The sequence below is a fragment of the Brassica napus genome, chromosome C6 (assembly GCF_020379485.1).
Source record: "Brassica napus cultivar Da-Ae chromosome C6, Da-Ae, whole genome shotgun sequence".
NCBI lineage: Eukaryota > Viridiplantae > Streptophyta > Magnoliopsida > Brassicales > Brassicaceae > Brassica > Brassica napus.
In genome coordinates, this window is record NC_063449.1 from 8849583 (window position 1) to 8871117 (window position 21535).

Genomic DNA, 21535 nt, shown 5'->3' on the forward strand with positions numbered 1-21535 from the left:
ATTTAGTCGTCAATGGTCTTGTCTCCTTTGGTGTAGTGCTTGAGTTGGAGACGAAGCTGTTAGATATGACCTCGAGTTGGCGTGGCGTAGGTGGTGCTGAGTGACTTCCAGACATCGTGCGATGTCTTGGTGTTGGTCACCATCGCTTGAATTGATGGAGACAAGGTACCAATCAAGGCACTGTAGATGAGGCGGTCTTGGCGACGCCATTTGGTGAAGGCTGGATTCACAGTAGTTTCGTCATTGACGGTGATGGTTTGTTCCGGTGCCGGCGTGGATCCATCAAGGTGTCCTACGAGGTCGTAACCATCGAGGAGAGCCGTTACTTGGAGATTCCAAGTCATGAAGTTTGTTGTCGTGAGCTTGGTGATATTCACCATATTAATGTTGAGTAGATTCTGGTTATTTTGAACAGTTTCTGCAAGAGGAGTGGCCATGGTTGAAGCTTGACGAAGAAGAAGAAGAAGAGGTTTGAAGGTGGCGGCCGAGTGAAAATTTTTTTTAGGGTAATCTTAAGCTCTTGATACCATGTTAAGAATGTATTTAATATATCTTTTACAATATACATGAGGACTTATATATACAAAGCTCATAGGTCATCCCATAACTATACATTCCTAAAACAGAGGAATTCAAATCATAGAAGATATTCTCGAGATATATGGGATATCTCTTACAGACTGTTGTGTTCTTTTATCTGGTGAGTTTCTTGGCTTTGAATTGTCAAAACGGAATCTTAAGCAGCCATGGTCGGATAATTTCCAGTGTGTGCATTGCAATTTAGATATAGATACTGTTTTTGATCAAAAAAAAAAAGATATAGATACTGTTTTTGATAAAAAAAAAAAGATATAGATACTGTTTTTCTCTTTTACTCCAAGGCAATGGAAAAAGGTCTTGTTACTTCATCAATTGATTGTGCTGGTTCCCTTTACGGAGGGGATGTACGTCATGCATGAATCATGATGGAGAGTTGTTGTTTCCTGTGTGTCACCGTAATTGTTTCTCAAAGGCCTCGAAGTCGTTATCAGTATTGTGAAAGGTTGTATCTTTCTATTATTAGCGTCTTTTTATTTTTATTTTTTATTTTTTCACAGAAACATATTGCATTATCAATCAAAATAATCGGTTGACAAAGCATCTTTTATAAAGTTAGGGACATGACTATAGAAATGAAATGATTGTTGAGAAGGGATAACTTGTTTGGCAATCATATCTGCACAAGTGTTGGATGTTCTGCACAAGCGTCTTTTTATTTAGAGTTTTCAAATTAAATATGTGTGTTTTCATGGAGTTATTGGAAAAAGTTGTGAAAAAGCTGTGATGTGTTTTGTCATCATAAATACGTATCTTTACATAAAAAGTATTGAATATTTTTTTTCATTTTCTAAATTGTGTTAGCTTAAAGAGTTGCATCTTTCTATTTAAAAGTCAAAATGGCTTTAAAAAGTAGTTAAATCAATAAATATCTTTCTACAATTATTAGTGTTAAGAATGTTTTTAAAAAAAATTCCTTATAAAAGACAAATTAGTTTTAAAATGTAGTTAAACTGATAAATGTTTTTACAATTATTAATTTTAAGAATTATGTGTGTTTATTATTTATAATAAAAATTGAATTATTTTAGAAAATTTATTAAAATATTTCAAGAAGTATCTTTATTTAATTATGTGTCTTTTCAGTAAAGGTAATAACTAACTCAAATCTGAAAATTCATGATTGTTTGTTCGTATAGATCTTTTAGAAAACTATAAACAGACCTTGTCCATTAGTTTTTTCATTATATTTTAAAGGGAAATTAGTTAGAATAACATACATTTTAAAAGAAATTACTAGAGTAACACACACAAAAAAAGAAAAACGTGATATGTTACAAAAGTTCAGAAATACCCCATTATCTCATTAAACACATATGTAATTAAAAAAATGAAAGAAAATAAAACCGTTAGCCAAAAATGTATCACTCCACGCTTTCCCCTTTCACTCCACAATTTCCCCTTTCTCAGTAGACATGAACCCTAAATCCCAAATTGTCAATTCTTCAACAATCAAGGCTCATTTGTTTCTGAATTGATTTCTCCTTGATTCCGACTTCGGGCACCGTTTTCTATCATTAAAAACTGCGGATTCACAAAGGGCAAGTGAATTAGAGAGGCAAATCCGACGATCCAAAATTACGTTTCCGAAATCGAGAGTTCCATCTTATGTAAGTTGCTTTCTACTCTTATTCTCGTTGATTACTTCAGTAGTACAAACTCGCAACCCCCTCAATCTGTTTAGTTGACACATAAATCGTGCCATCAAGGGTAAGTCGCAAATTTTTTTTGATTTTGGTGGTTCTGGGTATCATTGAATTTTATTTTACGGGTTGGATTGCATCTTTTTTTCATATGTTATTAATTGATAGTTGTTAATTAAACATATGTTTTTCTAACTACATTGTACATTTTTTATACTTTTTACAGAGAGATGACTCTATCAAACAGTGCAAAAACATATCCACCAAAGTTGTATGAAGAGGGGAAATGTCCATTGCAACATCAAAGCATGAATCACAACTCTCACTTGGCTGCTTTGCAGATGGTCGAGGAAGCAGTTGGCTTAGATGCGTGGGAATCCATTAAAACATCATCTGTTGGAGTTATTGTGAAGTTGAAAGAGATGGATTATACATGGTCAGCCAAGGCAGTTCACCATTTATTGACAAACCAATTGGTGGTTAATAATATCCATGAGATATGATCTGTCATAGAAGGTCAACCAATTAGGCTATCTCTATATGAGTTTGGTCAGATTACAGGTTTTAATTGTGAGCCTTTCGACATAAATGATAAGGTGGAGGTTGATCATAAGCCGTTTTAGGAAGAGATTGGTGTGTCTCCTTCACATGGTCCTATGTTTTCTGAGCTGCGCTTATTGTTAACTCAGATTAGGAATTGGTCGTTTGAGAAGAGAAGATTGATTGGCTTACTCAGTGTCTTATCTATTGGAGTACTTGGCATCTCTCCTGGCAGTAGAATTCCTTTGGAACAAGCAAAGAGAGTTCTAGACATAGAAGAATTTGAGAGATACCCTTGGGGACGTGTCGCATTTTCTAGCCTAGTAAATTCAGTGAAAGTTATTTCATTTGAAGAAAGGAACAAGTATACTCTTCGCGGATGCGTACATGCTCTCCTAATCTGGGTGTATGAGTCGATACCTGGTATTGGAGAAGAATATGGGAATCGTATAGAGGGTAACCAGGTTCCTCTTCTCTCTTGGTCTGCATCCCGTTGCCGCATAAACTGGGATCAGTTTTATAAAAAGGAGAAAAGTCTCCATCAGAAGGTTAAGTTTTTTTTTCATGATTGTTAGCTCTTATTAAAAAGTGATCACTTGACATATTAAAATACTAACATATCTTTACATTACTTGATTGGTAGGTACGAGTCAGACATCTCATTGTCAAATCAGAAGCTGAGATATACCCTCAATGGCCGGAGGACAAGGTTGATGATGATCTTCACAACTTGATCACAGACATTCTACATGGCGAGCTCGATGATACATATTGGAACCAGAACACACGTAATGCACCAGTAGCAAACAAAGCGAAAAGAAAACTAGCGAGCGAATGTGAAGCGTGTGTCAAGAAAAAAATGCCAAAAGAGAGGACATCTGATGTGAGTATATAAACTTTTTTTACGTACATGTTTAATGTTTATTACTGAGTTTGTTTACTGGTTTATAGTATGCATGTGGATCCGGCCTTAGGTCCGATGGAGATGATGGATTCAAGCATGATTTAATTGAAGCAGCGAAGACACTGACTTCAACGGTTGCAAGTATGGACAAAATAGTTGCTGAGAAGGTGTTGACTGCAGTAGACACAACGATTGAGGCAAAAGTAAATGCAAGAGTTGGTCAAGTCGAGCTGGTACTTGCGAAGCAAATCTCAACGTTGAAAGAAGATGTTGCTATACTTCGAGAGCAGATGCAAGCCATTGCCCCAAAAAATGATGCACACTTTGTAAACCAAGAAGATGAAGTCAACAGCAATGACCCCGTTAGTGTTTTGCTTCTCCTACTAGTATATCTATTTCAGTTCAAAGTATCTAACTACTCAAAATTAACTTGTTATTTATTTTACATACTGAAATAGTCATGGATGGTCCAAGACAAGGCACCAACACATTTGGATGCTGCAGCAGTACAATGTGTGGTTAGAAAGAAAGCCAAAAATTCAGAGGTCAAGCTAACGTCTCATGTTCTACTTGCCACTGATGGTGAGAAGGTTGTTGGAAAAAATCAAGCAAAAAAAGCCGCTGGAGATTTGAAAACAGTGAAGAAGGAGAAGAATGTAGTTCCACAACTCAGAGATTCTGCTGAAACATGGTCTAATTCAGAAGACAGGAACAAATATGGTAAACTAGATGCCACATTAGACCAGTTGGCAGCATCATTCTTGGATGGACCTTTGCAAAAACGCAAGCCACAGCTGACAAAGACTCAAGTGTATCCATATGTAGGGAACTCAACTGTGAAGAGGATCATAACAGGTGTCTCTAAAGCCTACTATGATCCTTTAGCTAAAGTAGATGAGACAAAATTTAAGAAGCTACTAGATTATCTGCACAATATTGCGTAAGTGTGATGACTAACATTTCTTATTTGTTCTCATTACTGTTAAACTAACTTGAGCTTGTTTTTATTCATTTCAGTGGTGATAATGATGTAGACACTCACTTCTACATGAGGCTAATAACGCCAAGAGATGATTGGGAAACAGATGAATCCGGGTGGCTAACAGATTCTGTAAGTTTCTTATTTTTTCTTGTACTTACGTCGAATTTGGGTGGCTAACGGACACTCATTTTTTTGTTGACAGAATATGGCATCTGCAATGCTTATGTTTCATAAAAGACATATGAAGAACCCGTCACCATACTCTTCATCAAGGATCGCTTTTCTTGACCACTGGTTTGTCAAGTCGTGGGCCAGAGACTACAAGACATATGATCCTAAGACATGGAAGTTCTCCGACACTTACAAGAAGGTCTTCAATGGAAATTATCCTACAGAGTTTTCCAACAACAGACAGTGGCTGAAGGATGTGGATCGATTGTTTCTTTGCCACTTGATAAATGGTAACCATTGGGTCGCTTTAGAAGTGGATCTTCTGAAGAAAATAATCCATGTTTATGACAGCATACAGACAGTTGTCCCAAGCATCACGGATCTACAAGAAGAGTGTCGTCCTTTCATGGAGATGATTCCTCTATTGCTGAATGAAATGGTTCCAGATAGGAAGAAGAGTTCACAGCAGTTCAAGATTTCAAGACTTAAAAGTGTGCCCAAGAATAAAATCCCTGGTGATTGTGGTGTTTACGCTCTGAAGTATATAGAGTGTAAGGCGATTGGCTGTGGTTTTGAAGGACTTTCTGACCAGTGTATTCCATCAATGCGTATTAAGTTAGCTGCTGAGATCTATGATGAAGTTTCGGGTCTGTAGTATTTTCATGTTTTAGAAAGCAAACTTATTTACTGCTACGTAGTGTTTCATGTTTTGGAATCATTATCTACTTGATGACTAGAAGTTGTGTAACTTGATTATGAATTTTAAGTAGAACTCGTATGGGTGACATAGTGAAATCCGTGTTGCTTATTTCACGACTTGTCTATTACTTTGAGACTAGTTGTTTATTACTCTGAGTCACTTAATTTTAGTCTAACCAGAAACAAGAAACAAGTCCCAAGAGTTGTCTCAGCAGAAACACGAGTAAATAGTTTAACCAGAAACAAGAAAAAATGAATTGAATTGTCTCAGCAGAAACAAGAAACAAGTGCAAACAAAAACAAAAAAAACAAGTCAGTCAAATTGACTAACCAACAGGACATGTTTTACAATTGTGACCAACCTGATTACAAATTGAACATTTATGCTCTTTTCTTGGGAGTTTATTACTTTCAACTTTCTCAAACCAAGATTTCATTCTTGATTTTTTGGGTCTCCCTGGTGGTTGTCGAACCTCAGGTGGCAAACAAATTTTGCCTTCGACATTGTCAGGTACCTGCGTCTCAGAATCTCTTGGCATTACTGCTGTGGAGTAAGCATTGTACAAATAGTTCGAACGGTAGTATGGATGACACAGTGAAATCCTTGATAACTTTCTCGCCTCAGCTGCTGCAATTGCATGAACGCAAGGTAATTTTTCCAAGTCAAATCTGCGGCATGAACATCTCCGCTGAGTCAGATTCACTATGTTTGTAGATGAGACACTTGACACCTGATATTGGTGATTATCTATCTGTTGTACGTTTAAAAGCTTAGCGAATTGTACACGACCCTACATAAGTATGTCTGCAATGTTAGTTTTGTGTTCCATAAATAATAGTTCATTTTAGAAACTCATGTTTACCTCTAAAAGCTTCTCTACTCCACGAGTTAAAGTTGTTTTCATCAAATATGCATCATTCTTCCGAGTCGAAAACCAGCGCGTCATCATTTGCCTTATTGCTTCTAAAAGTCTTACAACGGGCAAACTCCTTGCATCTGAAAGCACTCTATTTATAGATTCGGCTATGTTAGTTGTAGTCAAATTATACCTATCACGAGGAAAATGAGCACGTGCCCACTTCCTTACATCTGCTTTGTGCAAGTAGCCATGCAATGCCGGATGCATAGATTTGATCTCCTCAAATATGGTCTCAAAATCTGAAAGTCTGAATGAATTTGCTGCCTTTTTAACCAAGCCAAGCAACTCTCGACCTCTAAACTTTCCCAACACATTCTTGTATAAGTGATAAGTGCAAACTCCACGGCTGGCCTTTGGATATACATGGGTAATTGCATTTCCAATTGATTTGTGCCTATCTGAAATAATAGCAAGTTTTTCGTCATCTGGAATCACACAGTTGAGTTGTCTGAAAAACCACTTCCATGATTCATCGTTCTCCGTATCGACTATCGCAAATGCAATTGGAAAAATCTGAAAATTGCCATCCTGTGATGACGCAATTAGTAGAGTCCCTTTGTACTTTCCTTGCAAGAATGTGCCATCGACAACAACAACCTTCCTCATGAATGGAAACCCATTGATGCTAGCACCAAATGCGAGGAAAAGATACTTGAATCTGTCACTAGAATCTACCTCTAGGCGAGTGAATGTCCCAGGATTTGCCTCCCTAATCATGTGTAGATAAGCAGGTAAATCATGATATCCACTCTCAGCAGATCCCCTAACCAATTCTCTTGCATATTGCAGCGTCCGATGAGCTTTCCAGTAGTCAATCTTTATTCCAAAGCACATGTTAAGCGACTGCATCACATGACTGGGCAAAATGCTTGGCTCCACTCCACCAATGAATTCAGTGTATAAAGCTCCAAGAATCTCTGGTGTTGCTTGTCTGCAACGAGCTGATCTTTCTGTAACTGAACAAGTATGTTCTGAAACATAGCCGCGTACAGTAAAGTGAGGACTATCACTTGTTGGTGATGCTCTTAATTTCCAACTACAACCTCTAACCCAACACTTTACTACTAACAGATCAGGTGTTGAGTAGTCGACATCGTAATCAAATTGTTGCACTACCGTCAGCATCTGAAGTCTTGTTTTCAATGCAAACTTGGACTCTAAACTTTGGCCAACAACTATATTTAGTGAACTCAATTGTTGTCTGACATGCGTAGTTACAGCCTTTGTTTTTTTCAATGTAGTTGCTAGCCCCACCTTTGGCGTGTGCCATTTCCTCGTATTTATATCTACTCCTGGAGGTACTCCGTAGGCTATAAAGTCCTCATCATCTGATGTCGCACCATCTGAATCATCACAATAGTCAAACCGCTCTCCATCGGTGTCTGAGTCTTCAGCAGGACTAGGATCAGATTGATTCACGACACCTCCATGAGTGCTCTTTTCCATCGTCTTCCTATTGACTCTGCAAGTGACCTCCACGCATAGCCGAACGTGGTCAGACTTCAGGTGACGAAAGAAACCTTGTAATTGACGGAAATTCCCAATTCTCACTGGTGGTGTGTCAAGAGTTAGCTTCAACAAACTCTTCCTACTGAGCATGTAACTCAACTCGATACAAATACGTCTCTTATCTAACCCGTAGTCCTCATAAACCATGTTTATCATATCTTCGAAGGTTGTAGTGTCAGTTACAGGAATAACTTTGCTTCCTCTTCTCTTATCAACGTGAAACATCCACCTTTCCTTCTCCAGTAACCACTGGCCACAAACTGCTATAACTTCCTCCATAAATTTTCCTTGGGAACTTGAGCGTAATCCACTTGTCAAAAAACAGAAATCGTGACTTGTGGGAGAAGAAGATGTTACGGCTAAACATAAATCGTGACCTAGGTTAGTTATTGTTTTTTGGTTCATTAGTTAACCCTTTTTGGAATTAGATAAGTTAACCGGATTTTTTAATTCAAATTGGTTAATTTACTAAACCGGAATCCACCAAATTAAAAGGTCTGCTGATACCTCGTAAAATTAAATATGCTACACAGTACATAAAAGCTTGCTATCAAATAGAGTTATTTTGTAATTAATTTATAAGTCTGCCACGAAGGATACTTATTCGAAATGTTTGCTGTAAGTAAATAAAACAAATATAAGTCTGCTACCTCGAAAATGAAATAATATGCCAAACTACAAAAAAGTCTACGAGAACATTTTGGTTTACTTTGTAAAGTCTACTACATATTAAAAACCTGCTATCATACGCAAGAAAACTGCTATGAAAAGGCTGCTAACTTAAAAAAAACCTGCCAACTTAAATAAATCTATGGTAATGAATAGTAGACTTATACTGAAAGTCTTTGACGAAATTAAGTCTTTTTTGATAAGTCTGTGGTATGTTATAAATCTGCGATAGCCTAGATAAACTGCCATAACGTGTTACAGATTTAAATCGGCAGACTTATTTGTCCGTCGTGGCAATTTCGTAAGCATTTTTTTTAAGTGACGTGGCAAAAAAAATAAAATGGCATTTTTGGTAATTATGTTTTTTGTTACTTAAAGAAAGAAGGGCATTATGGGTATGAAAAACATTTATGTAATTAAAAAAAGTTATAAGCTAATCTAGTAATAAAAACAATATTTAGTGTTATTTGAGTAATCTTCCCTAATTAAATGATGGACAGCGGTAGAGAAAACATTGTATTAAATACCTTAACAGGACGTCATTTAAAAGAAAACGGAGAGAATCTATATTATTAAAAGAGAAGTACCCATTTGAAAATGTTCTTACTTGATTAATTAAACTCCCTATTTTTTTGTTTGTCTTTTTCAGTTGCATTTATGAAATATCCTAAAACGAATAAAATTGCCTAATTTATTACTTGTCTTTTCAGTTACATTAATGAAATATGCTTAAATGAATTTAAACTTCATATTTTATTGTTTGTCTTTTTCAATTACCTTAATGAAATATCCTTAAATAAATTTGGACATAATATCATTTAATCAACAAAAAAATTGCATAATTTTAATAATAGAGATTTTTAAAAACGTGCATCATTAAAATGTTACCTAAAACATACAGCACTAATATATAACATGCATCAATAAAACTAGAATTTGACTCACACAATTGTATGGATATTATTTTCAGTTGATTAAATTAAAAAATATTTATTTATTCAAAAAATACTTAAGAATGACTATGTTTTTAAAAATTATATGGTATTATTTGCTCATAACTCATTTGCCATTTGCTAAATTGTTAGAAATAAAATTTAAGCATAATATAACTCAGTTCTCATTTGCTAAATTTATGGTTTTTATTTATATTTTTTATTATTTAATTATAATATTTTCATTTTATATTTGAAAGAGAAATGAATTTTCTTTCAAACAATATTTTTGTAAATTTTGTTTTTTAAATAATCAATTTTTAAAAGGTTATTATCATTGAATATAATTATTTTTGACATAATTTGAGTTTTCGTTTACATCAAAACTTATCATATTTTAGGATAATTTTAATTTAAAATGTAATTTTCATATTTTTCAAACAAATTCTAAAAATATTTTTTAAATATTTTGTTATAATTTTAAAAAAATATTGAGTTACATTTCAAATAAAAAGGTAAAGATATTAAAAATATTCTAATTAAGGAAATGGTCAAAATAAAAAAACATTACACATAAAAAAAAATCATGATTTTTGTTAACTGGGCGGATCATTATTTATATGATATCGCAAACGAAAGAAAAATTTATGTTTTTACAATTATCTAATTAACTATGTACACTCATTTTTTAAATATTTTTTTATATGATATCACACATTCGTAAAAAAAAAGATAGTTTAAGATGAAGAAAAACAAATATTTACTTAATGAATATAATATGAATGAATTTTACAAATACATCATTTAATAAAATAAATAATTAAAAACTGAAAAATTCATACTCGCACTAGCGCGCAAGTCAGAATCTAGTATATTTTATAAAACGAGTTCCCGCACGGGTTTATTACCTAGTTTAGATAGAGCCAAAGTAAATAGATCAGAGAATTTCAAGTTTCAACGCCATCTGTTATCATCCGTACATTTTTTTTTTTTTGGTAAACATGTTAAAAAAATAAAAGTAAATAGTGTTTTTATCCGTACATATCTTCCCTCTGCAATTTCTTTATTATATATTAAGTTGGATATGTTTTCAAGTCATTGATAACACAACTTCATATCCTCTTCTCTCTCTCTCTCTCTCTCTCTCTTTCCTCTTGGCTCTCTCGCTTTGTGGGTTCTTCTTTGGGTATATATATTATATGTGCACAACACACATAGGCAGATATGATGGGTTATGAGCAGATGAATCCGAAGACCATGACGACAACTTCGATGATGAAGAACTTCAATAAGATGGAACCAATCAATACTCCACATAAGAAAACGATTAGGAGAAGTGTATCGGCCACTGATGGTGGTGCAGCGGCGGCGGCATGCAAGAGAAGGAGAACGTCCGCGGAATCTCAAAACTCTCGATCTCAACGGCATGTCCTTGGCTTCCCTCTCAGCATCTTCTATCAACTTAATTAGCCTTGATAGAAGATGCTGAGAGGGAAGCCAAGGACATGCCGATGAGATCGAGAGTTTTGAGATTCCGCGGACGAAGAAGAAGAAAAAAGTCAGTTTCTCTCTGATGCGCTTACCAATGCAGACTCGTTGGGCCTTTCCTGGCCGTGCTTCCGCCGTGCAACCAGCGTCTTCAACCTCCGGAGAAGCTCTCCTACCACCGCCTTTCCCTCCTGACCCCCCTGACCCCCTGTCCCCTCTTTCTCCCCATCTTTTCCCACCATTAGACTCCACTCCTCCTCTTACCCGTTCTCAAACTCGTAGATCCCACCTTACTGCCACCCATGTTGATACTGTCATGACTCAAGCTCAACACCCAACTACAGCTTCAGCCATTTCTCAAGCCACTATTCAGTTTGGTTCGCTAGCTGAGATTGAATCTATATTTACTGTTCCTGCTACAGGAAACCCTAAAACCCTTTCCTCATTCTCAACCTCTAGCCCTTCCCCCTCTCTGGAAAAGCTTATCTTACCAGAACCAAATTCCACCAATTTCAAAATCCTTCAACCTAACCACAACTCTCCCCTGCTCTCTAACAGTGCCTCTACCTCCCTAACTCCTTCTGATCACGCTCCTCCTCCCTCTCCTGTAAGATCCACCATTCCCAATTCTCAGCCACACACTGTCCCCCCACATCCAAACCCACCTCCTATTTTCCAACCCCAACCCCAAACCCATAATGCTGCTCCTACTCTAGCGGAAACTCTTCGTGTGAGAGGAGACAAGTCTCTCCAAAGACTCGCTCCAGTAACTATCTCTGAAACTGGTCGACCTCGTGTGCTAATCCCGGACTCTGTCTTCCACAAAGGCGCAGAACCAAATTCCACCAATTTCAAAATCCTTCAACCTAACCACAACTCTCCCCTGCTCTCTAACAGTGCCTCTACCTCCCTAACTCCTTCTGATCACGCTCCTCCTCCCCCTCCCCCTCCTGTAAGATCCACCATTCCCAATTCTCAGCCACACACTGTCCCCCCACATCCAAACCCACCTCCTATTTTCCAACCCCAACCCCAAACCCATAATGCTGCTCCTACTCTAGCGGAAACTCTTCGTGTGAGAGGAGACAAGTCTCTCCAAAGACTCGCTCCAGTAACTATCTCTGAAACTGGTCGACCTCGTGTGCTAATCCCGGACTCTGTCTTCCACAAAGGCGCAGAGCTTCATAAAGATTTCATTATCTGCTATTTTAACGGTCGCCCCCCCCCCCCTTTCAAGCAGATCCAAAGTGTTCTCTGTCACACTGTTTCACTTCCCACTAGCCCCTCTGCTTTCAATACTCCCTCTTTTGTCCCTACACCAACTCAGAAGTTTTTCCCTCCCACCGCTCACATTTCTCCAGACAAACCTCAAAAACCATCATTAAAAAGAACCCGTTCCTCCCCAACTATTTCCCCTACTGCACCCCCCAAAATCACCTAGCAGTCCTCTAAACCATCCCCTGACCTTTCTTTCCCTGAGATTGGTACCCTTAGGTACCTTGAAAATTCCCCTTTCATAAATACCTCCACTAATAACCCTTTTTTGCCTCTTCTAACTGTTTTTGACCCTCTCCAGTCTACTGGGGAGCCCTCTTTTTCTACATAATGAGTGTAAAACTCTTTTTTTGGAACCTCCGTGGTCTAAATGACCCGGTAAAACATCGAACATTTTTGGATTGGCTTTATAGTCACAGAGACCCATTTTTGGTGCTCTATTGGAAACACATATTAAGGAACTATCTCTACCCCGTTTGATGTCTACCCTATGTCGAGACTGGCACTATCTATCTAACCATTCATCTGATGAAGATGGGAGAATCGTGCTTATTTGGAAGGATCCAGCAAAAGTTCGAGTGATAACACAGTCAAGGCAAATGATTACTTGTGAGATTGAGCTGCCTAATTGTACTCCTATCATCTACTCTGCCATCTACGCTTCAAATACCATTGAAGAAAGAACTGACCTTTGGGTGGAGCTTTTGAACTTGCATTCTGCTCATGATCTCGATACAAGGCCTTGGATGGTAGGAGGGGACTTTAACCAGATTCTTCACCCTTACGAGCATTCATCCTTCTGTCACAGTACGCATTTTTTGCAAATGTTCCAATTCCGTGATAGTTTACTACAGATGGGAGTGTTTGATCTTCGATTCTATGGCCCTGTTCACACATGGACTAACAAATGTGACGGTCCCCAATTGTAAATAAACTAGACAGATGTTTGATCAACAGTGAGTGTCTTACCAGTTATCCTAATGCCACTGCAACTTTCCTCCCTCCAGCCCCTTCAGATCACTCCCCGTGCCTTATAGACCTAGCCTTCCAACTCCCAAAAGCAGGAACTCAACCTTTCCGCTTCCTAAACTACTTAACCAAACACCCGAGCTTCCTGGAGGTTGTTACTGATGCATGGTTGCTCGCCGGAAGTGTGTCTGCTAACCTTGCGTCTCTGTGTTGGAAGCTGAAAAGCATTAAAAAGAGTCTTAAAATTCTTAATAAAGAAAATTTCTCAAATATCCAACAGAGAGTAAATGAAGCTTACCGTTTGTTACAACTTGTGCAGGTACAAGCCTTGTCAGATCCAACTCCTGAAAATTTTGCTGAAGAACATGATCTTAATCTGAAATGGCAATTTCTCCGGCAAATTGAAGAATGCTTCTTTCAGCAAAAATCTAGAATAACATGGCTTCGTGAAGGAGATCTGAATACTACCTTCTTCCACCGTGTCTGCCAAATGAGAGCTAGCTTCAATGCAATCCGCTCGTTCCTCCTCTTGTCAGGTGTTCTCATCACAGACCCACTGGAGATGAGTGCTCACGCTATAGCTCACTTTAAAGGTGTCCTTGGACCTGATTCCCTCCCATCGCTCTGGTACACTCCGGCTGATTGGTTTCGTAGCCTCACGCCTGTCAGATGCAGCCAGCAGCAGATAAACTCAATCCTCCTGATGCCTACAAATGAAGAGATCACTAAGCTAATGTTTTCCCTTAACCCAAATAAAGCTCCAGGGCCTGATGGACTCACCTCTGGATTCTTCAAAGCTTCTTGGTCTCTTCTAGGAGCGGAATGTGTCAACTCGATACAAGATTTTTTCGACTCAGGGTTCCTGCCAAAAACCACAAATTCAACGATCTTGTCTTTGGTTCCTAAGTTCACTGGAGCATCTACAATATCAGACTACCGTCCTATCTCCTGTCTGAATACCCTCTATAAAGTCATATCACGGTTGCTGGTGAGACGTCTAAAGCCTATTCTTAGTCAGCTAATCTTGCCCAATCAAACAGCGTTTGTTGAGGGTAGACTCCTAGTGGAAAATACTGTATTGGCTAGCGAACTGGTGAATGGATACCACAGGAACAAAGGAACTAAGAAGATTACCATTAAGGTCGATATAGCAAAAGCTTTTGACACTCTCTCTTGGGAGTTTCTGTTCACATCGTTGGATAGTATAGATCTCCCTGCTCCTTTCATCCGATTGCTGAAAGCTTGCATTTGCACGACAACATTTATGGTGGGTTACAATGGCACGGTGAATGGTTTCTTCAAAGGAAAAAGGGGACTAAGACAAGGAGACCCACTCTCTCCCTACCTGTTTGTCATTGCTATGAACTACTTATCAATGATGTTGGATAAAGAAGCGAGGGCAGGATATATATCTTACCATCATCAGTACCATAAAACGAAGCTAACTCATCTCTCCTTTGCCGACGATTTGCTGATCTTCATTGATGGGTCACTTGAGTCCGTTCAGAGGGTGCTCCAGCTACTGCACGAATTTGAAAAGAGATCAGGACTGACTGTGAGTTTGCAAAAATCTAGCTTTTTTGCTTCGGGACTTACAGAGCAAGAAATTGCAACTATACAAGTTTCGACGGGGATGCCGTGTGGTTCATTACCAATGCGATATCTCGGAGTCCCTCTGTGTACGAAAAAGCTTAACTTGCAGAACTGCGAGCCTCTACTTCAGCAGATTAAGAAGCGTCTCTCCTCCTGGTCAGCTCAGACTCTGTCATTTGCGGGGCGGTTACTCTTGATAAAAACGGTGATCTCGGGTGTTTCGACCTTTTGGTGTTCCAGCTTCATCCTACCAAAGTCATGCATCAATAAAATCAACTCACTGTGTGGCATATTCCTTTGGAAAGGCAAGAGCGAAGGTCACCATACTGCTAGAGTAAGTTGGGAGACAGTAACACTTACCAAAGATCAGGGAGGACTGGGAGTTAAAGACCTTCATACTTGGAACCTTGCGTGCATACTGAAGCTTATCTGGATGCTCTTCTTTCGCCCGAATTATGTGTGGGTCTGCTGGTTTAAGGAGGTAATCCTCAAAGGCGACGTATCAAACTACTGGACGATAGGAACAAGCACCAACCATTCTTGGCTAGTCAACAAGATGATCAAGGCTAGAGCTATTGTCTACCCGCTGCTTAAACGACGTATTGGGAATGGACAAACCACACGGTTTTGGTTTGATAACTGGTCACCTTTGGGAAATCTGCACACTTTCTTGAATGGTAATTCAACCAGACTTGGAATCTCGAGGACAGCAACGGTGGCGTCTCTCTATCATGAAGGCCGGTGGAATATCCCTGCAGCAAGAACTGACAATCAATTAGCGCTTCAGGTACACCTAACTACCGTAGAATTACTAGATGAGGAGGATTATTTCGAATGGGAGATTGATGGAAGAGTTAGACAAAGTTACAGAACTGGTGAAACCTATACTTACCTCAAGGGTCCGCAGCCGCTAGTTCCTTGGGCTAAGATTGTCTGGTTCTCATATGGAATCCCCCGACACTGCTTCCTCACTTGGTTGGTCTTACTGGATCGATGTCCTACAAGAGACAGGTTAACAAGATGGGGGCTTAATGTAGATCCGTTATGCTTATTTTGCAACACTGATCATGAGAGTAGAAATCACCTTTTCTTTGAGTGTCGTTACAGTGTCACGGTTTGGAACCAGATAGCATATCGATGCGACTTGCAAGCTCATGCCTCATGGCACGACAATCTCAATCAACTACTGGCTCTCCGAGGGAATCGCGATTCCCTTTGTCTTCGACTACTAGCAACTCAAGCCACGATTTACTGGCTCTGGAATGAGCATAACACACGTCTCTACCACCAAATCTTCAGATCTCCAGGTGCGATAATATCACTCATAGACAAGCAAATCCGTAACCGTCTCCAAAGCTTCCGACATGCAAACCCTAGGGCGTCTTCCGCGATGACACAGCTTTGGTTCCTCCATTCATAATCTCCCATGGCCAAGACAATGTGCAGACTTTCTCGACGATTCTTCTCCACTTCCCACGGTTTCAACTTTGGGCCACGAATGTTATTGGGCTTCAGTTCCTAAAATATGTGTTTTCATTAAGAGTATAACAGTGGGTTTAACCATTACAAACTTAAGCCCTGGGCTTGATGTATTTTATTTCTTTTGCATTTCAATTAAGAAGGCCAATTTACAAAAAAAAAAAAAAAAAAAAAAAAAAAAAAAAAACTTAATTAGCCTCCATCTCAAAACTCGATCTCTCCAACAACAATATTCAGGTGTAAATATATATATATATATCTAATTTTCATCAACCGTAATTATACAGCTTTTGACAAAATATTCGTGAAAATCAATTTTTAATGAAAAGATACATTTCTGACACTATTGAAATTAAAAAAAAAACTCATACCTTAAGAAAAATAACTTACAAGTTGAAGTTTTCATTTACAAAATTTCAGAGGTATTTGAATTTATAAAGATTTGTTTTCATTATTCACTTACTGATTTTTATGAACGATAATATATTTACTTAGCAACTGAAATTCGTGAGAATATAATAGTTCTTGAGTGAAAAGACAACAAATTCTCTGAGAGTAATAGTCTTCATCGGCTCTATAGGTTAGCAAATACAACTATATAAATTTTTTTTTTTTTGAATAAAAACTATATAAAAATTGCTGGGGGCGTTTGTGATCTAATTAAATGAATTTAGTTTAAAGCGGGTGGCTCTGATTATATTATTTCAAAGATCTTTGCTAAGTTGCTAACTAACAAACAAAGAAATGATAAAGATCGTAGAAAAACTGAAGCAATGAAGCTCTCTCTTGCACATGCATGATTCGTTGTATATCCTGATTGTGGTTTTTGTCATTTCCTGTTTTGTTATAAGAAATAAAAATTAACTAAACTAGACCCTGATCCGTGCGCCAGCGCGGATTTGAATTTTCGGTTTTTGATTATTTATTTAACTAAATAATGTATTTATAATATTTGATATATTATATTCACCAAGTAAATAATTTTTTTGGCATCTTAAACCATCTATTTACGATGAATATTCGATATCATATAAAAAATTGAACAAATAGACGTAATTAGAGAATTGTAGACGTTATATAAAAACAATGGTTATTAATGTAAAATATTAAGAAATATTATATTATGACTTAGTATGGCATAAGAGATTATAAATTAGTTATAAATGTTTAAAGAAAATAAAATGATTTTTAAACTTCTATGAAAAATTCAACATATAAAAAATAGCGATGAATTAGTCATCAAATTGTAAATAATTTTATAATTTTATTAATAATAAATTATTTATAGTCTTTGTTTTTCGTCAAGATAATTATTAAATGCCCATAACATTAATATGTTAAAATGCCATATTATGAAAGCTCATGTTGTAACCGTTTTTTTTCCGGGAAGTGTAACAAAAAAAAATTGCATTTAACTCTTCGTTTTGTTTAAGTTTGTGTCGGTAAAAGATTAAAAAAAATCTCTCTATCTTTTTCAATGTTCAATTTGAAGCTTATTATGCGGAAATCATACGCAAATATAGACAATTGGTTGGAATCTCTATATCTTTATATTCTTATAAATTTTAAATTTATTGTTTCCTCTTCTACAAGCAAATCAATTACTGTAGTAATAGATCAATTGGTTGAAATCAAATCTATTCTTATAATTAGTGTAATTATGGTTACAGTTTCTATATTTAATAGGTACATTAAAGATACGACATTGAAGATATTATGTTTTGAGTAATAGAAGATATTGGATTTTGAGTTTGTATTTATTGATTTGTTTTTTATAAAGCTTAGAAAATCAATGGGATGATTGGTTGGTTGATACATCCTATAAAGAAAACGAAAACTATAGGTGGTTTGAATATTGTACATCGATCGATGCATGATGTAAGTTGACTATATAAAACTTGAACATGATCATTTCAAACTAAAGTATAGGTAGGTTATATGCATTTGTTATATTGTAGTTAATATATTTTAAATATTACATAAGTCAAGTGATTCACGTTTTCGTAAAAATAAAATTCAAGTTCATTATTGGGCCGTACTCGTACGTAATAAGCTACGTTAAATATGATGTATTTTTAGGTTCATTTAATGACGTTAAGTTTAAATTTGATTAAGGAAAACTCATTAATTTAACTGGAAAGGACAAGCATTGACTCAATAGGTAGGTTTATTTAATGACAATAAGTTTAAATTTGATTAAAGAAAACTCATTAATTTAACTGGAAAGACAAGCATTAAAATAGGTAGTTTAATTTAATTCTCAATGACATGAAAGTGTAAATAAGTTAGAAAACTTAGGAGTATTTTTTAATGGGTACTTCTCTTTTAATAATAGAAATTAAACATAACAAGACAAACTAAAGGTTCCTGATTATATAAATTTTAATTTTGAAGGGATTTTAAATCATCTTTCGCATCTTGGCCACAATTATCCTAATTTTGAAGGGATTTTAAATAGTCGTCTCTCGTCTGGGTCCATAAGAAATTGAGGCACAAGTGTCCGTTATGTTTATACTTTTGAAGTTTTCGTTACATAATTGCTGTATATAAATAAAATACTGCCGGACGCTAGAATCATAAAAAAAAACGCTCTCAGGCACGAATACCAAAAGTAGCTTTTGTCTTTCGGTCCATAATCTTTGCTTCCCGGATTCCGACCGTTTTTTATCACCTTTTTGGAAAGTTGACTTTCTTCTCCAGCTCTGACACCTCACCTACCTCGTTTCTACACCCTCTTTTTAGAAGTTTTTTCAAATCAAGCTACCTTTTATCCAGCGGTTTTGATCGTGAACTTGGCTCTCACCGGTGGGCGGTTTGAGCCACCGCTCCGGCATGAGGCTCTGTAGCCTCACTAGACTTTGAAGCTCTCCATCGCTAGAGTCGATGGTACTCCTCTAGACGGTTTCAACGGGGACTCTGAGGGCATCCAGTATCTGGAGGATTCTACCCTGCTAGGACGAGCCCTCTTCTACAGCATCTGAAAGTATTGGTTGGTTACACGGTCTCTTAATTCTCATCAGTTACAACTACTTGCCAAAATCTCTCGACTGCTTCACTACCTCTCCAACGACTATATGCGCCCCTCTGTCTTTCATGCGACGACTCACCGACTCACTATGACGCACCGGTTCTCTAAGGAAGAAAAAGCAAAAGGGATTGCTACTGACTCAACTAGAGGGGGACACATGAGGATTAGGGCCCCATAAATGGATACTTCCGCTCTGATTCAATCTAACTCGTTCACTCTGATATGGCGAGTTACTAATCCTCATGAATAGAATATTTGGACGCTGATAACTAATCTCCCTAAGAAGTGGATCCTTGAAGGAGGGGTCACTGGTTCGGATCTGGGGCATGATTGTTTCCAGTTCCGCTTTGAACTTGAGGAGGATCTCCGGAAAGTTCTCGCAAATCCCCCATGCCACTACTGCTATTGGATGGTTATCCTACAGAGATGGGAGCCAACCATTTCGCGGTCCCCTTCCCATCTTCCTTTTTGGATTACTTTGAAGGGACTCCCACTCCACTATTGGCACCAAAAGATGATCTACAAGATGGGTCATGCCCTTGGAACTCTAGAAGACTACGAAATATCATCAACTTCAGCACGTATGAAGATTCTCTTAGATGGATTACAACCTATTACTGTCGAAGCAATTGTAGAGTATGGCTCAGGAGAAGAGAGTATGGTTACGCTCGAGTAAGAAGGGCTGGAAAATCACTGCACTTACTGCTACCGCTTAACTCACTTGCAATCTAATTGCCCCCATATCACCGTCCCTCTACCAGTTCCAGTCGTAGCTGGCTCAAACAACCTACAACTACAAGCTCCCTCTGTGCCTATCCCCCCACCAAGCCCTCCAACCGCTCCTCTTAACCCTTTAGCGCTCGAAGGTGTTAGGAGTGGTACCCAAGAGGTGCAACCCTTTTACAGACGTGTTGATCAACATGGAAGACCTTTTGGGGAGAGAATCTCCTCCAAGCTCGCTTTAGTGCAACCTTTCAAAAACAAAATCACACCACGACAGGAGACTACTCTCCCTGCCACCGATGCTCGGTACAGGAATCAGCAACGCCATTTCTCTCCTCCTTACACTAGGAACAGAGAGCCAAAGCGTGATAGACGTGGAGAAAATAATCATCGCGGTAAGAGTAGAGTGGAGCTAGGAGAAGGGGGCCGCATTCGGGAAGATTTTCCTCGGGTTCCAGACTTCACTCCTCGAGGACAGAGCATCGCGGAGATCCCCCCCGAGGCAACCAGTGGAACGCAACTTAGACATCACCGACTTCCCTCCACCTCCACCAATCCCTCAGCCCCCAACAACTAACGAAGTTATGGAGGAACTCCGAGAAGTTACATATCAGTATGTAAACTGTCCGGATCCCAATGAAAATGCAGCTCGTAGACAGCTGGTCCTGGATGGAGAAGCTCATGGTCTAATGGCGGAGACTGTCGCTAGAATCATAGCATCAGCAGCGGAAAATGCTGGTATTCTCCCTTTACAACCTGCAGGGGAGGAATCTATGATGATGCAGACTGATTTCAGAGCGCAAGCCTCTGATCAGGTGGTGGAGTTACCTCCAGAACAAGCTACTATACCCTTACCACAAAGAGGAGAAGGTCGTCCACCAATTTCTAAAAGAAGAACCGCTACTCAATGCCATCTTACTGGAGCTTCTACTAGGAAGTCCAAGCTCACCAAACCCTAGAGAGCCTCAGGGTCGGGCACTGCTCGAGACGCTGCATCTTTCTCTTCTCGTCGTACACCGGGGAGCGCAAACCGTAGATCAAATGCATCGCGACAGAGACGCTCATCCCAGGTCATCCCATCACCAAACCAGTATCCAACGAACGCCTCCTCACCTGATATAGCGGCAGGACAGAGGAGGATCCGAACACGGCTTTAGGATGAGCCACAAGGGGATTTGCAGTCCCCCAACCAAAAGCTTCCTTAGCCTTGGTAAGCTGGAACTGTTGCGGGTTGGGGAACCCCGAAACAGTCCAGCGAATTAAGGATATGCAGAAAAGCATATCTCTACATATCTTGTTCCTCATGGAGTCAAAAAATACAGATGATAAGGTCCTAAAAGAGCTCGAGGACCTCTCCTTCGATCACCACTTTCTAGTCTCTCCTCATAGCCCGGGCGGGGGTGGCTTGGCTCTG

The 21535-nt window shown here is 38.3% G+C and overlaps 3 protein-coding genes across 3 annotated transcripts; 2 read left to right on the plus strand and 1 right to left on the minus strand.

Moving 5' to 3' along the window:
• Positions 1-2470: 2470 nt before the first annotated feature.
• Positions 2471-4843, plus strand: LOC106354988. The gene is made up of 7 exons (XM_048759606.1): positions 2471-2676; positions 2770-2842; positions 2930-3328; positions 3424-3663; positions 3732-4046; positions 4143-4624; positions 4702-4843. Exons 1-7 carry the CDS (start codon positions 2471-2473, stop codon positions 4841-4843), a joined length of 1857 nt encoding a protein of 618 aa, XP_048615563.1.
• Positions 4844-6381: 1538 nt separating this feature from the next.
• Positions 6382-8244, minus strand: LOC125588317. Its single transcript, XM_048759607.1, has one exon. It carries the CDS (start codon positions 8242-8244, stop codon positions 6382-6384), a length of 1863 nt encoding a protein of 620 aa, XP_048615564.1.
• A 2907-nt stretch (positions 8245-11151) lies between these two features.
• LOC125588318 (proline-rich receptor-like protein kinase PERK10) lies at positions 11152-12495 on the plus strand. The gene has a single exon (XM_048759608.1). It carries the CDS (start codon positions 11152-11154, stop codon positions 12493-12495), a length of 1344 nt encoding a protein of 447 aa, XP_048615565.1.
• The last annotated feature ends 9040 nt before the right edge of the window (positions 12496-21535 follow it).

What these genes read in the sequence shown, in the direction of transcription:
- LOC125588317 (XM_048759607.1), bottom strand. Translation starts at nt 8,244, where the DNA reads ATGGAGGAAGTTATAGCAGTTTGTGGCCAGTGGTTACTGGAGAAGGAA.
- LOC125588318 (XM_048759608.1), top strand. Translation starts at nt 11,152, where the DNA reads ATGCAGACTCGTTGGGCCTTTCCTGGCCGTGCTTCCGCCGTGCAACCA.
- LOC106354988 (XM_048759606.1), top strand. Translation starts at nt 2,471, where the DNA reads ATGACTCTATCAAACAGTGCAAAAACATATCCACCAAAGTTGTATGAA. An exon ending in CAAAAGAGAGGACATCTGAT is followed by an intron (nt 3,664 to 3,731) that starts GTGAGTATATAA and finishes ACTGGTTTATAG; the next exon opens with TATGCATGTGGATCCGGCCT. An exon ending in GATTATCTGCACAATATTGC is followed by an intron (nt 4,625 to 4,701) that starts GTAAGTGTGATG and finishes TATTCATTTCAG; the next exon opens with TGGTGATAATGATGTAGACA.